This window comes from Misgurnus anguillicaudatus, chromosome 8, assembly GCF_027580225.2.
Source record: "Misgurnus anguillicaudatus chromosome 8, ASM2758022v2, whole genome shotgun sequence".
Taxonomy (NCBI): Eukaryota; Metazoa; Chordata; class Actinopteri; order Cypriniformes; family Cobitidae; genus Misgurnus; species Misgurnus anguillicaudatus.
Genome location: NC_073344.2, coordinates 17,950,987 through 17,968,846, shown reverse-complemented (window position 1 = coordinate 17,968,846; position 17,860 = coordinate 17,950,987). Strand labels below are relative to the sequence as shown.

General features: G+C 35.5%; 1 protein-coding gene across 2 annotated transcripts in view; it reads right to left on the bottom strand.

Annotated features, from left to right (window-relative positions):
• cntn4 (contactin 4) overlaps positions 1–17,860 on the bottom strand; it is a 238,867-nt gene that overhangs the window by 98,888 nt on the left and 122,119 nt on the right. For both annotated transcript variants that reach the window (XM_073870408.1, XM_073870407.1), the window contains exons 6-8: positions 17,423–17,626; positions 14,784–14,886; positions 13,269–13,453 (exon numbers count right to left, since the gene is read on the bottom strand). In XM_073870408.1, the coding sequence (XP_073726509.1) occupies positions 13,269–13,453; positions 14,784–14,886; positions 17,423–17,626 (492 nt within the window). The remainder of the gene's footprint in view (positions 1–13,268; positions 13,454–14,783; positions 14,887–17,422; positions 17,627–17,860) is intronic.

The following is a 17,860-nucleotide window of genomic DNA, read 5'->3' as shown; positions in this document are numbered from 1 at the left end:
CAAAAAGGCTTCAAACAATCAATGATCAAATGACAGATGTAAGTAATATAGATTCATAGACATAAAATGTGTAAACCTTGTTGGAAGTACAGAACATTTAGTATGTTTTAGTTACAACATCTTTTGGCACACGGGTCATTAAAACACCTGGGAAGATTTAAAGGGGTAGTTCATCCAAAAATAAAAATTCTCATCACTTACTCCCTATCATGTTGTTACAAACCTTTATGGATGTCTTTGTTCTGATGAACACTAAGGAGGATATTTTGAGGAATGTTTGTAACCAAACCAATCATAAGCCCCATTCACTTCCATAGTGGGGAAAAATAATACTATTGAAGTGAATGGGGCTCATGAACAGTTTGGTTGCAAACATTTCTCAAAATAAATATCTTCCTTCATGTTAATCAGAACCAAGACATTTATACAGGTTTGTAACAACATGAGAGTGAGAAAATGAGAGAATTCACTTTTGCTGTGATTGTCAGGTATGGTAGCACACACTCGAAATGTGGCCTCTTTATTTAACTCATCCCAGTGTAGTGAACACACACACACACACACACACACACCCAGAGCAGTGGACAGTGCAGCTGCCTTGCTTTGTAACCCATATATTTGTAACCAATTGTAACATGCTGTGGCAATGCACATGGGTCTGTATACTTACATTTATATTTGTTTGCATTGTACTAATTTCCAATGACACTTTTATTGTAACAGTAACCTTTTTTCTGTTTCTTTAACTACATTTGTTTGTTTTGTACAGGGCATGGATGAAGTCAGCATCAGTGAGGTCATTTGAAGACACCAATGTTGGGATTTGTGCTCTCAAACAACCTGCTTCTTGTGATGAAGAAGAGGATCTTTGTATAGTCCTGGAAGGCATGAAGGTGTTGCAACATCGTGCCATGTTGTTTGAGCTGATGTATGCCTTAAACCTTAACTTTAACGAACAGTTTCTTTCAGTGAAAGGATCAGAAAGACTGTGCTGCTCATTTTTGACTTTGTTTATCTGTTTTAAGTGTTTTCTCTTATTAATACATTAACCGTTTGCTGCTCAGAGTCGATTTTGGAAATGGTTGTTGTATTTTGTTTTTGTTGAATCTATGATTAACAGTTTATACAAATGCTGTAGCTCTGACTTTCTGAAGGATTGATATTTTCCAGTTTGTAAATCCATTTTAAAAATAATAGTACTTACTGTTTTGCATGTCTCTTTGGAATGCAGTGTTTGTGTTTTAGCACTTCTAAATCTACTGTGATAGTAACTATTTTAAACATTTGGGTCAGTTTCATCCTAATATAACTAGGGCCTAGTCATGAATTAATCTACAACCTGTTTGGGAAATTGCCCCTTTATGTATGTACTGCATGTGCTGATTGTTGTAATAGTTATTGACTGTTATTGAATTAATGTGTAGTGATTTAAATGAATTGATGATCTGAAAGCAGTGGTTTGCCTCAATATCACTAAACATTTGTACAAAACTCTTCACTTTTTATGCCAATGCAAATGTATTTTGTATTTAAAAAGAAATAAATAACATTTGGATAATTATGGGTGATTATTCTGGTGCCAGAGACATAATGAAATTGCTTTAGAGTTACATAATCCCATAATATAAGCATTAAAAAAGCATGTTGGAATTACAGATGAAAATCTAGTCCCCTTACATAATTAAATTACTTAAACATTACAAAATAAATGTGTTATAGTAAAGAGAAATATCACTTTGAGTCAACATATTTCTATTAGACTACTTAAAATAATTAAAATGTTTTGGTCTGACACATAAAAATTATTTGAGGAAAATTATTTTGGTTTTAAACAATCGGATCATGTGGGACCGATGTACACATTAAAATTACGTAAATTGAAAGGATTTTTTTTTTCAGTGTACATGGAAGTCGCCATTTTGTGCCACCATGTTTTTACAGAAGTTCTAAACAGACAAACTTTTTTACCAAGTTGTCTCTGACAATGACATGTTTGTCCGGTGGCGGCTACTGTGGCTTCTCTATGTGTTTCAAAAGCAAGAGCACTGAAAAAAATGATTCATTAAATTTAATAAAATCTTCCAAGGCAAGTGGTTGCAATCAATCTACCCAAGCTACATTTAAACAAAAAAGATTAGTAAAGTAAAATAAAATATAAAACTTTTGTTTAAATGTAGCTCAAACAAATTGATTGCAACCACTTACCTTAAAAAAATTGATTAAATTCAATGAATCATTTTTTTCAGTGAGGTGAGCAGTGGACTGAGCCTTTGGTTGCAATTTGCAACATCGCCACTAGATGCCGCTAAAATTTACACACTGCACCTTTAAATGTTGCAGTCCATAACTTACCAAAACTCAAAATGGTGCACTTTATGATTTATAATTCAAGCTGCTAGTTTAAATTTCGTGGGAAATGTCACTTGTTTTCAACAAAAGTCAGTACGTAAAATGTGAGATAAGTGCATAGAGTAACCTGCAGTTTTATGTTTTAAACAGAGATGGCGATATAGAGGCAAAAGTTACAGCTTTATGTATGTAGATTTATCTAATTTTAAACACTAATAAATTGCTGGATTGTTTTAACTTATATGGACAAATATGGACAAATGACAACCAACCACTTTCTTTTGTAATTTCCACATTCAGCGCCAAGTTGTTTAAATAGCAAATACATTTGTGCCCATTTTTGCGCCCATGGGTCTTCTGGTCTGAAAACAAGATGTATTCAGGCACATTGTTGGCGTGTTGCTATTTTAAGGCAACGAAAATAGACTACGCCATTGATCACCTAAAACCTGGTGTAAAGTCAATGGCACAATATTGTTTTATAAACGGGATGGCAACGCGGGTTTGCTTGCTGAGTGCTGAAAAATTCTTTATCTCCTGTTTGTTACAAATAAAGTATTTTTAGACTACAAACCATTTCTTTCATATTTGTAAATTATTCTTTGAAATTACACTGATTATGTAGGCTATCCATACATTTACAGCAATTAAAAGCATGCTATTTTTACTTCTATGATTTAAAGAAAATGACATTTAAAGAGAAGTTGTTTTTTAGCGATGAAAAAGATGCACTTTAATATATAGTATATTTTCTATAGCATTGGCTAAGTCTGGCTTTCTCTCAAAGGTTTTTTCTACCTAGTACTTTTTGCCCTAGGAGTTTTTCAACCCCTTGGGAGTCAGCAGACATTAGCTTAACTTAGAACGGTTGTATACGTTACATTAATACTCTGCTCACTAGTACGGTTTAATTTTAACTGCTGTATTTTGCTACTTTATTGCCCTCCTTGTGCTTTCTCTGTTTTTTAATCATGTAAAGCTGAGCAATTGTGCAAAGCGCAATATAAATAAAATTGAATTGAACAAACCAATATTATAAGAAACAATAATAAGCATACAGTTATTATTAACCCAACAGTTGGGTTCGTTCATATTTGACCCAACCATGGGTTGAAACAACCCATACATTTTAATATTTACTAGAGATCAAGACATAAATTGTGTTATTATATTATTTTTTGCAGATGACTGATTTCTATCGCATTTTGGGAATGTTTAATTACACGTCTGCTGCTGCAAACTGGCGACACCACGGTCGCAACCTCTTACTACTAAAGACCAACCGCTGCTGTTATTTCCTCTCAGTTTGCTCAGTCACTGCAACTCAGTCTATCTCTCACTCACATGGGAGTATTGACTTTTAAACCCCACTGTTTAAATGAGAGTAAGCAGTCAGACCCTGACTTAGCCTTGCCCACAGGGCACACAATCACATTCAACATTTCACACCCACAACTCAAACTTGAAAGGAGAAAGACTTGTGAGGTCAAAATAAGCTCTCGCCAGCATCCTTAATGCTACTGTAACTGAAAGTTTGTTCAGAGGTAAACTATGACTGTGACAGACAGAAAATATGTGTGGAGTCCCTAGCAATAAGGCTTTCAGCGAAAATGTATGTTTGGTCGATGTGAACTTTAACGCAACCCTAACCGTAGATGGATTTACCTTTATGCTATTGGCAGATGCTTTCATACAGAGCAACTTACAGTACATTTAGTTTATCATATATGTTTCCTGCACTGTAAACAATTCGCTGTAATTATCCAGCTGGTTGCCAGTACCTTACTGTAGAAGATAAAGATTGAAAAATTTTCATGTTCATTTAACTTTGAACAAACTGTTGCTAGTAAATAACATAAATGTAAAATCTACAGTAAGTTACTGGCAGCTAGTTGCCAGTAATACCCAGTAATTCTACAGAATTTTTTTACAGTGTGGGTTCGAACCCATGACCATTGCATTGCTAATGCAACCATTGAGCCACAGGAAAACTTGTTTAAAGTAACTGATAATGTACGTTTTCCTCCTTGCTGTTTTTCTGAAACTTTCATAATCATTACAGTGCTGATAATGCTTACTTTATGCGAGTAACCTACTTATGCACTTTATATTTTAAATGCTATTAAGTATTTCTCTGTAATGCAGAACAATGTTAGCAATGTTACATTTCCTCTTAGCCTGTGAAATCAAACACTTTTCCCCAGTATAGTCATGCACCGATGTATCGGCTGTCGATATTTATTGGCCGATTTTTGATTAATCTGAAACCATCAGCATATCGGCAATAGCAAGAGAAAGGCCGATACCGATTGTTTATTAATTGACCGCATAAAGGCAATGAATTGCATGTTTGTTGTTCAATTAAAATGATTTAATGTTCTGGTGTGCACTATACTTAAGCACCGACAGAAAACCTTTGTTGAGCTGGCTCAAATGTCTTGGACATAAAAGAAACAGACTTCACTTTAGTGGGGGAAAAGAAGTCCAACTTTTTTTGAAGTAGCAATATCTATACTCTGTTTAAAGCAATAGCACTGGCATTATTTATGTTTATTAAAGAAATTCATTATATGTAAAAAATGAGTTAATGTTGCTAATAAAATAAATGCTGAATAGCAAAAACCACCTTTGAAGGTTGTCATGCTGTCGTCTTATATTTATTTTAGCTTAATTTGTGCCTCTTTTATTATGTTGGTCAGTTGAATGTTAATTAGATCCAATCCATGTTCAGTAAAAATAATTTGATGCAGAAATAAACTAGCTAATAGACCAACTGTATAATATTGTATACAAGTGTTTAATATCGGTATCGGCATCGGGCAGAAGTTGTCTGTTTAAATCGGTATCAGCCCAAAAAAAATCCTATCGGTGCATCCCTACACCAGTATATTTATTATGCTCCATCTAAATAAATTAATAGTAAACTAATTGCCTAAATGAACAACTACCAGTCGACTGGGAAAATCTTTGGTCTGTGGCAGCCCGCAGAATTTTTATTGATATCGTAGTTGCCATCAATTTTTAGTCTGAATTTTTTTAATTCAATGCTTAAAGGGACACTCCACATTTTTTTGAAAACCTACAGCTCCCGTACAGTTAAACATTAGATTTTTACCATTTTCAACTGATCTCTTGGTCTGGCGGTACTATTTTTAACATAGCTTAGCATAATTCATTGAATGAATAGAAGTTACACCGTGTACTAAGAAAAGTAAAAGTTGCGATATTAGGCAGCGCCTGAAAATAGTCCCCAGCTACTGAAAGTAACCAAGGGGACTATTTTCGGGCAGTGCGTAATATCACTGCGCCTGCTGCAGCCATGTTATGGCAGCAAAGTCCTTGATTATTACGCCAGAATGAGAGTATAGTTCCTAACTATATCGGCCTAGAAAATCGCAACTTTTAATTTTCCGTCGGTCTTAGTACACGGTGCAACCACAGAAGAGTCAAGTTTTAAATAGGAAAAATATCAAAACTCTTTGGTTACTTTTTAGCATGATGCTAATGGTCTAATCAGATTCAATGGATTATGCTAAGCTATGCTAAAAGTGGTACCGCCAGACCCAGAGATCAGCTGAATGAATTCCAAAATAGTAAAAATTAAATGTTTAACTCTAGGGGAGCTGGAGCATATTTTCAAAAAAGTGGAGTGTCCCTTTTATTAAAGTACACAATCTGCACTTAGCAAACCAACACAACCATTTGACGGTGCATGCTAATCAAGCTAGCGCTAGCAAAAAGTATGAAATATCCTGAGTGTCTCCCCCTGCTTTGCTGCTGCCAGTAGAAGTGATAAACTTGAGATACACTTATTGATCGCCGCATTTCTCAGCGCTGCTGACGAATGTCTCGTAGGCCTAATTCCAAGGGACTTCAAAATAAGATTACAGATTTTTATCACCAGGCTGGAAAAGGGAAAGACAGAGGGGAAGAAAAAGACATACGACAAGGAAATCGAGAGGAAGGCAGAGAGAGAGAGAGAGAGAGATCAGAGCGCAGTGAAGAGGTCTATCCGTAGGCTAATCCTACCAAACAAGAATCCCCAGAGCCGCGGACGGGATAAACGTCTGCCCGCCATTGTTTATTTACAGGCCCGCGGTAGCTTTGACGTGTGTCGTAAATAAAAGCAAACAGCTTAATGCAGGGGTCGGCAGCCTTAGGCACGGAAGCAATTAGAGCGAGAGAGAATAATTATTTTCACATTTATTTAGTTGTTTATTATACTGTAGTAATGTTGAAATCCTTTGCATTCGCATGCAACAAGCTCTTCATCATAAAGCTGCTCATTTGCACTTACGGAAAATAAACAAAGTTGTACACATTCGTAATCTTTATGAACAGTATGGATGCATCAGTATGACACTTATGCACACATTGGTGATGCACTACTATTTGCTTTTGGAATTACTTTATATAAAGGCGAGGATGTCACTGCGAGCTATGATTTGAAATGGACCACTGCAGAATCAAGTGACGACGTCTTAAGACATGCATCTAACAATGAATCGAGACGTTCAGACAAGTTTGCATAGTACTTAACATTCCATATGCAAAACAGGATGATGGTGACACTCAATAGCACATCATTAACTCATTCACCGCCATTGACGAGTTATCTCGTCATTTATGAGTTTATATTTAACTAATAAATATGCCTTTCTGGACGAATTTCAAAGTGAAATTGTAATACCGCTTTTATCCACCAGATGGTGCCAAACCGAATTGATCAAAAACGGTTAAAAAGATTTAATGATTTATTTTAACTGCCTTTATGTTTGATAGTCATTCTGAGTCTGATGTCTAACATAAATTCCTTTACAAAAACACAATTTTTTAAGCTTTTTGCTCAAAATGTTGTATTTTTGAAGAGAAATATTCATATTTCAGGGTTAATTAAGTAGAAAAAGTAAATATATAATGAAACGTTTTTTCCCCCATTTTGTTTGTTTGTTTGTTGGTTTATTGTTTGTTTGAAAGCAGAGGGTGTGTTCTTTAATTTGATATAATTTGTATGTTTATATATTTATAGAAAATAATTGTTCCTGCAAGGAATTTTGTGAAAATTTTGTTAAAATCACAAAAATGCAGGTGGGCAACTTTTCTCAAAAAGGCTGGCGGTAAATGAGTTAAGGAAAGATGTAATTTTCGAGTAATTATTTATATATTTCAAGTAAATATTCACATTATATTTTACCTGAAGTATGAAGCAAGATGCAGAACAGTGACAAACAATTAAAATAAAAATGAATTGCCAACCCCATTGTGTGATGCATAGACTGAGATGACTGCAGCTGACCTACAGTATAGTAAAGGCCAATTCCAATAAATATCACACCTCCATAAAACAGAATGGGAAATGTGTGCTAAGGAAGCAAGACCATTAACAAACCCCAACAACGCCTACCACAAATCTCTTTCTGGCTGACTTTATGTTATTTATCTAATTAATACATTTATAAATCACTGCTACGGTGTGCATCTGGGAAGGCTATTATGAGAAGTTTCCTTTGTCGTGAAACCAGCCCCCCTATTTTCCGCATTGTTTGAAACATAAATAATGAGACAACAGGTATAATAAAACATTATGTGAGCTCCATGCAGGCTATTCCTGTAAATGGGCCACTGGGCATGCGGCTACAGTATTAGCACAAGTGCAAGATCCCATAAGGGGAAGATAAATCCCATTGCTATCTACCCTTCAGGTACTTAGTTAATAGGGAGCTGTCTGTATGAACAATGCAGCGGAGTCGACACGCCAGTGAAGGGATAAGGTTGTGAACCCTTCATTTGAAAGTCTGTATTAAATATTCGTCTTTTATAAGTCTACGAGTCACTGTAGGTTAGGTAGGCACCTGTGTCTGGCCGCTTGGGGTTTTATTTTACTACCGACACCAATGTGGACTGATAAACAAAACGAAAGCTAAGATGAAATGCAATTAATACAATGCAAATGGGAATGCCATGTTTAAAGGTGTATTACTGTAGGTGAATTTTTTTTTGCTATGCTGGCTGAAGGTCTCCTCATTTTCAGATAAAAATCACTGTAAAAAAAGATGGTTCAACTTAAAAAGTAAGTTACCTTGGTGTTCTTAAATTTTTGAGGTAGTTCAACTTAAAAAAAGTTGACTCAAAAAACATTAAGCAAAAATTGTTGTGTCAACTAATATGTCTAAGTTGAATTAAAGGCGGGGTGCATGATTTTTGAAAAACACTTTGGAAAAGGGAGTCGGCCCGACTACCAAAACACATTTGTAGCCAATCAGCAGTAAGGGGCGTGTCTACTAACCGACATCGTTGCCTGGGTTGCGTATGTGTGCGGGTCTATCAAAATAAGGTCCAGATTCTATTGGGGTAGGTGTGTGTTTGTTTAGGTGATTTCAAATATCAACATTGACTTGCACCCTGCCTTTAACTTACTTTTTTTAGTTAAACCTTTTTTACATTGTAGGTTAAGTGATCTAAATTTATTATTTTTTCGTCAATGCTATCAGGCTAAAGTTAACATAAAGTTAACCAACTCAACCTTAAACTATTTCCCCGCCATTGACGAGTTATCTCCTTAATTAAGAGAAAACATTTGCATAAAAAATGTGTTCCTGATGAATTTTTATGTTAATCTGTTTTATTAACCCAATTAATGAAAAAACTGAAGCTAAAACGTTATTTACTAATTTTAAACTCTGTATTTTGATAATCGTTTTGAATCTGATCCCAAACAAAATTCCTTCACAAAGATGCAATTATTTCAGCTTTTTGTAAAAAAATACTTTTAAAGAAAAATTCCAATATTCAAAGGTGCAGTGTGTAATTTTTAAAAGGATCTCTTGACAGAAATGCAAAATAATATACAAAACGATATTATCAGGGGTGTATAAAGATATTTCATAATGAACCGTTATGTTTTTATTACCTTAGAATGAGACGTTTTTATCTACATACACAGAGGGTCCCCCTACGTGGAATTCGCCATTTTGTGCCGCCATGTTTTTACAGAAGCTCTTAACAAGCAGACTTTTTTACTAAGTTATCTTCAACGGTGATAGCTTCTCTATGCATTTCAAAAGCAAAGAGTGAGCTGCAAAACTGAGTTGTTGGTTGCAATTTGCAACCTCACCACTAGATGCCACTAAAATTTACACACTGCACCTTTAAGAGTTTATAAGCAGAGAAAAAATATAGATAGGATGAAACTTTTTTCCTGCTTTGTTTGTTTGATTGAAAGCATAGGGTCTATTCTTTCAATTGATATATTTGTATGTTTATATATTTTTAGAAGAAAATTTTCCGGGAAGGCATTTTCGGAAACTTTTGTGAAAATCACAAAAAATGCTGGCGGGCAACTTTTCAAAAAATGGCTGGCGGGGAATCAGTTCAATCTAGAAATGGACCAGTCATGTTAGAAGTACACTGCCATTTCATTTTTTGAAATTTGATCTTCACGCAGACACGAAACGTCAAGTGCGTTTACCTCTCTTTAATGTCTCTAACATATATTTAAATTTTATCTAGCTTTCTTTCTATTCTTCGTCTCGCTTCTGGTCTGCTGCGTGCTCATGCGTTTTTGAGGAAGTGTGACTTCGGTCGGCGATTTGCAGAAAGGATGGGATAGTATGCATTAAACAGGGTTCTTGCAGGTTTCAGCAAGTTAAATTTAAGACCTTTTTAAGACCTTTTAAGACCATTATGAGTAAAATTTAAGACCAACACGACACATTACTAGAAGCATTCAAATGATCTCAGAAATTCTTAAAACGTTCTATTTTTATTGATTCAGTTATAGAAAAATATAAAATGAACGCAGTTTTAAAACAGATAATCAAAATACATGGAAATACATTATGCTTAACTCTATTAGACCGCGAGTGTTGGCGCCGACAAATTTTACCCATAGCCCTTTAGGAAGAGACTTCTGACAATGGAAGCCCAAAAATGGCTCATAGTGAGCCATTGAAATACATTGAGTTAGAGGCAAAGAGCTGTGATTTTTCTTAATTAATAGTCAAGAAATGCATTGATTTACAATATTTATACATCACACTAATATGTGTAAGTAGTATTTTTATAAAATTCTATCAACAATGTTTTTTGACAAATAAAATTCACTAATATTAGATCAGTTAGTATGGTCAGCTGCTGGTTTGTGCCTAGTTTTACACTGCCTCATACAACTTTAAAGCTTTAAAATGCATCACACTGTGTAGTACGTAAGCTTATAGGGGAGGTTTCCCAGACAGGGATAAGAGCTTTCCAAACTTGAAAACAATTTGCACTGACATATCTTAAAATACATCAAAATGCACACAAGTAATGGTTTTAGTAAGGCATGTTTATTCAAACTAGTTATATGTGTCATAATTAAACTAAGACCTAGTCCTGGTTTAAGCTAATCCCTGCCCGGGAAACCACCCCATAATGTTTAATGTACAACTGACTGTGTGCTGTGTATATATCTTGTGCCTGTTTATAAATATACAAAGAACAAAAGATCACTTTCAATTATTATTAATCCCTAAAAGCATTAATATATGCATTTTATTAATACAAGTTTTTAATAAATTAATGTATTGCATTTAATTGAATACAGAATCACAGAGCCAAAAAAACACTCCACCCATATGTTTTATGCATAAATATGCACTATATACTGCCATCAGGTTTAATAGCCTCTCTAATTACACAATAACGGATGAATCTGCATTAAGAAAATGAAATTTACCATTAAAAGGCTGTTTGATATGTGCTGCTAACGTTATCCACTAAGACCGTTTCTCAATCCGAAGGCTGTAGCCTCCGAAGGGTCGCATTTCTTATTTCAGAAATGGTCTTATTTCAGAATATTAACTTTGAAATTAACTTTAAAATATTGATTATTATTCTTAGTTAATCGTTAATTGCTGTAATATGCTTATGACTTGCGAATGTAATGCTCAGTTAACTAAAATAAACCAGGCGATGCCGTATGCAGCAGCCTGCCTATGCGAAAGGGCTCTGATCTACCGCTGTTCATTTAACCGTAACTCCTGAAGCATTTGCGCAATCAAAACGTTTGAATTGTTCCTAAAAGACAATTGCACTTTTTTGAAATATATGGTTTATTACGGTACTTTCTTGCTTTCCGTCTGTCAATCGCTGCTGTTTGTGGAGAGCTGAAGGGAAAGCGCGTTAGGTTCAAGTGCATCGCAGCAAAGAGCAATATTAAAGTCTAAAATATAAAACTGTGTAACACTAAAGTTGGTGGCTCGTGACTCGACGGCCCGACTGTTTAAGTTGATTTTCAATAAAGCAGCATTGATTTTTGTTCGCTTCTGTGTCCTCTATGTTTCAGAACCTGGCAAATGCTCGGGTAAGCCACCGGCTTATAAATTACCCCGAAAAAGATTTTTGCCTATACAGAACTAAGTTTAAGGATTGTTTCTCGCCAAACCCACAGTAAACAGTCAGATCACAACACCTGAAATATAGCTTATGGCACGATTTGCGTGGATTATGACAAAGGGCGGAACGTTTCTTTTTAGAGACCCACCATCATACACTTTCTGCCTCCGCCACTGAATTAAGTTAGTTCTTCAGCGTTTTAAATTACTATTTTATATTCTGCGGACAACGCTTTTTGGGAATGAAAAGAGGTAAGAAATTTAAGACTTGGGTAAATTAAATTTAAGACCTGGGATAATAATCTGGGTGTTTTTAAGACTTTTTAAGGCCTTAAATTTAACATTCTGAATTTTAGACTTTTTAAGACTTTTTAAGACCCCGCGGGAACCCTGATTAAATGCTATCAGGCTAAAGTTAACATTTTCCAAATGGCCGACTCCACCTTTAAATCTAGAAACGGACCAGTCATGTTGCAAGTACACTTCCATTTTCTTTTTTGAAATGGTCAAAAAATGGTAGCTTTATGCTTTTAAAAAGTACACCTTTGCACCCTAAAGAGTTCATCAGACATAGATGATTGAACATACTTCAGACATAGATACTGCTAAAAACGAGTGCATATTAGTACTTCAAAGGTACATATTGGTAGCAAATGTATACATATCTGAACCTAAATGGGGCAGTACCTTTTAAAAAGGGTACTGCCCCAGTAACAACTTAGGACTATTTTTGACCATATTTTCTGACAGTGTACCGAAGCTACACATTGTTACGTATTATTGTGCTGTAATTTTGAGATAATACTTGAGATGTATTTGAGAATCAAAGTCTGCATCCCATTTGCTTCCGCATTTCCATTTCAAGAGATAATTAGTATATTAAAGTCATACTCAATTCAGAACCCTAATAGAAAACGTTAGACAAAACATGATTTGTGCTTGGTACAGACGAAACGCTGGAAGAACAAAAATCATTTATTCATTCTAAACTACGGCTAGAAATAATACCCTTTTCATGTGACAGGTGGCAAACATATTACTGTCAACGAATTATACTTGAAACGATTGAACACAGATGAAATAGGACAGAACTAAGCCTTTGATTTTCAAAATCCACCAGATAAAGGTCTGACTGCAAGTTAATATTTATTAAAATTGTTGATGAACTGGATGTCACAATCCAGATGCGACTCTTCCTGGCATATTTGTCCCTCATCTATGTGTAGTAAATTTAACAGCTTTGATCTGAAGTCAAATTGGATCCCAATCACAGTGCCATCTGGTATAACAGAACACACACACAAGGTCAGGCACAGGGTCATCCTCTCATCTATTTAATCTGGATAAAAATATTAGATACATGACAACTAGGAGACTTTAATCATTTTGATGCACTGTTAAAACACAACATCCCAGCCTTGACTTGATTTCCTGTTGGTTGGGTTGACGATGAGAAAGTGGGGTTGTGCTTCATTTCCTTCACGTGAATGAAAGTGACATGTGGCTTTGACTGTTCAAATATTCATGCGTCTCGAGACAACTTACCAAAGAAAGACAGCTTTCCTTGCACAGAATTTCGACCTTTCGTGTTTTCCGCAACACACTCATACGTGCCCGCGTCTTCTTGCTGGAAGTATGGGATTTCCATGACGCCGCTGGTTTTTCTCACGTCTACTTTACGGGAGAACGGGACTCCGTCCACTCGACGCCAGCTTATGGAAGGTACCGGACTAAGATGGGATGAGACATAAACAATATGTATATTAGAGATCTACTGTAGTCAATACAACATTTTAATGTAATTTGTAATGTAAAAACTTATACGGACTACCGGCACATCCAGGAACTTGACTGTAAATTTCGTCACCGCCCCTTTTTGGGGGAAAAAACAGACCTTCCATTGACTTCCAGCGGAGCAAAACAACGTTTTTACACAGCCGGCAGGCGTAAATAACTCATGAAATCACTCAGATTAAACATGTTGAGTAATTATCTGTCCACCCTGCCTGCCATAGAGCCCGAAAGATACATTAACACATTTAATTTGGTCAATATAAAAACATGTCCCTTTCATTCTCACAGCGTCAAATTTGTGTAACAACGCTATCCAGTGATTGCTGGAAAATCGCTAAGCCAGTTAGTTGTATGACTCGACGGAAAAGTGCACTCATTACTCTAAATATAAAGACATAATATATAAATACGAAGTAAAATCATTCACTTGCTTCCCTGTTGACTCGATGAGGTACAAGTAAATGTTCGGGTAAGACACCTCTGGCCAATAGGGAGCGTTGTTACACAAATTTGATGCTGGGAGAATGAAAGAGACATGTTTTTATATTGACCAAATTAAATGTGTTAATGTATCTTTCGCGCTCTATGGCAGGCAGGGTGGACAGATAATTAATCAACATGTTTAATCTGAGTGATTTCATAAGTTATTTACGCCTGCCGGCTGTGTACGAACGTTGCTTTGTTCCGCTATTTTGAATGGAAGTCAATGGAAGGTCTAGTCTGATTTCCCCCAAAAGTGGGCGTGAACCTGTTCAGAGACATTCTATGACTTGCGCCGGTTGTGCGTATAAAGGAACTTAACTCTTTCCCCGCCATTGACAAGTTATCTCATTAATTAAAAGAAAATGCTTCCCTGCCAATGGCGAGTTTTTACGGCAATCCAAATCTCCACTATTATCCACTAGGTGGCACTCTTACCCAACTTATAAAACACTAATGCATCCACTGATCCAAAAACAGTAAAATTCTGTGTATGTTTTGATCATCATTCTGAATCTGATTTCTAATAAAATTCCTTTACAATAAAGCAATTAGCTCAGCTTTTTGCTCAAAATTTTTATATATTGTATATTTATATTTTTTATTATTTTTTTGGAAGCCATTCAATGTTGTTAAAATCATAAAAAAAAACAGTGGGGTAAGAGTTAATAAAATAGATTTTTTTATAAATTAGAGATACAGAGTTTAATGCAAATGTGCAGGTTTAAATCTTCATTACAGGAAAAGTAATTGCAAATGGCTTTTCTTATTCATGACAATACTTACTTCCCCAATGCAAAACACTCAAGTCGAACCGTTGAACCTTTGGCCACCTGAACAACTTCTGGAAACTGTACTTCAATCTTTGGTTCATATTCTCCCATAACACCTACAAAAAAATGATAAACTGTCATTTGTGAGCATAACGGAAATAATTTCCAATAAAAGCTATCAATTATTGCAATCGGCAAATGCAATTTCAGAAATACCCTATCTGTAATTCTCCTATTCATTATTATTGCCTGATTTATTCTGTACCTTCTGAAAGGCTTTTGGATACGAGGAAGATGTGATATCTCCTGCGTTTTAGTGAGGTGTTATCGGACCAGCTACTAAGCTGAGTGTGTCAAAAGAGATCTTATCTCAAATGTCAAACGCTGCTGTTTATGTCAGTACCGCCAAATGGGAAAGGTTGAAGAGAAGCAATCATCTCATTCTGTAACATCCCGGGTAGGGAGACGTGTACAATGGGTTCTGAAATTGTACCTGGAGTTCACACTGTGACAGTCGCCATTGAGTGGCTCGTGTTGGACTTACAACAGTGATTCAAACATCAGGTTATATGAAGGAACACGTTTTACACCAAAATTTGAACAAGGGACCTGCAGGATTTCAATTAGAGGGGTGTCAAAAATGTAAATATGGTGGAAATATTTTCCATCGATATCGGCAGACGCCGATAGTTTGGTGGTTATATGAAATTATAAAAAAAATTATATAAAATAAAAAATATGCACTTTTAAACCACAACTTCTCGTCAATCTCCGGTCCTGTGACAAGCACGACCTCACGTAATTGCGTAATGACGTCGAGAGGTCACGGGTTACATATATGAAACGCACATTTGCGGACCATTTTAAACCATAAACTGACACAAAGACATTAATTAGTATCATTCGACATACAACAACGTTGGAACGGTCCTCTTTCTCCACACTTGTAAACACTGGAGCGTAGTTTGCATACGTCATCTGTGACCTCTTGACGTGATGAGGTATTGCGTGAGGTCGCGCCGGCGCGTCACAAGACAGAAGATAGACAAGAAGTTATGGTTATGGCATATTTTTTATTTTTCTTGTCGAGGATGGCGATCGTTTTGCTGGATGGGACCCTTACGCCTCGTTTGGGATCGTTTAGAGTCCCTTGAAACTCTGTTGAAACTGCAATTTTAAACTGCATTTAAACTGTTACGTGTTGAGGTCTATTAAAGTCCATTAAAATGAAAAAAATCCTGGAATGTTTTCCTCAAAAAACATAATTTCTTCTCGACTGAACAAAGAAATACATCAACATTTTGGATGACATGGTGGTGAGTAAATTATCTGATTTTTTTTTAAGAAAATGGATTAATCCTTTAATAGTACACTGTGCTCTAGAATGATTGATTCTGATTGGCCAGTGGCGACATTCAGAGATTTGTAATTCTCAGATAACAACCACCTGAAACTGATAACACAGCCTCACCCGGGTATTGTGAGTCATCTTGCCAGGTGCAGTTTAATACTTACAAATAAATTCAATATAAATATTCATAATTGATAAAGTATAGATTATATTTATAAATTATTAAACCAAATTGCATGTTTGTCTTAATTCAACTTTATGTATTGGCCTCAAGTCATTAGAAAGAGATTTGCACTTTGTGAAAGGTTTGCATTTATGAGCTAATAAAGTATTTATGTATTATTTGCTGTTTTGATGTTAAATAATTTACTTAAGTAGCCATGTAATATGTGAGATAATGTACATCCAGCTAGTTGTTTTTGCAAATCATGCTGTTGAGGTTTATTTAGCGATCAGAACCGGCTAGCTATATCTTATGCGTTACATATATAACATTGTTCAATATATGCCATATTAATGTATTATGCTATATATCCAGTAGGAGGCTTTATATAAAAAAGTGTTTATTGTACGCAGTGTTGGGTAAGTTACTCAAAAAAAGTAATTAATTACTAGTTACTAATTACATCTTCAATCATGTAATTAGATTACTTTACAAATTACTCTCTCCAAAAAGTATTTAATTACTTATTAATAATTACTTTCTAAATACTATTTAGTACATGATACATGGATAGGCTTGAAATGGCTCGAATAAATAATATATACATCAATTATTCTGGTCCCACTTTAGGGTCCAATTCTCTCTATTAACTAACTATTAACTACTTTTGCCTCAATATACTCCAACTACTAATACTAAAGAAGTTATACATTTTAGGTATTGGTAGAAATGGGAAGGGTTAAGGATGTAGAATAAGGTTTTGCAGAATCAGGCATTAATATGTGCTATTAAGTATAAATAAACAGCCAGCATCTCATTAATATTAATGCTAATAATCAACGAGTTAATAGTGAGAATTGTAAACTTAAACCATGTTAAATCCACTATTGTATTATAGTATATATAATTGTTTAGAGTCCATACACAGTATTTAGTTACATCAGAAGTAACTGTAATTAGATTACAAGAAAGATAAGAGTAATCCCTTACTTTACTTTTTCAAAGGAAAAGTAATTTAATTACAGTAACTAATTACTTAGTAACTAGTTACACCCAACACTGATTGTACGACATTAAGAATTGAAACGTAATATTGATTGAATTGATATCATGAGCGATATCTGACAATCTTTCTCACCATCAGTGCGCAAAATAAGAGGAGTGGGCGGGCCTTGGACGCGTGTCTTGGTGACGGTATTGGTCACGACGCAGGTGTAGTTGCCAACATCAGATGGCTCGACTTTAGCAATGTAAAGATTCCCCGTCTCCTGGGACACGAATCGACGGGAGTCCTGCTTCACGAAGGACGGGTACTCGTTAAAGATCCAAGAGAACGTCAGACCTGTAGATACAGATGAGAAAAAGAGAGAAAATACCGTCAATGTAAAACACGAGCAGAAAGAGGTCACCCCACTGCCCAGAAAGTACATTTGCATAAACATAACTAGAGTACATAGTGACATTTCCTCCCTCCGCAGAGTCTAAATGGCATGTGTGTGCTCTGCTCATGAATCTTACGCCTCCCTAGAGTTACTAAATTAGCATTGGGGCTACATGCTAGGGTGCGAATTAATCA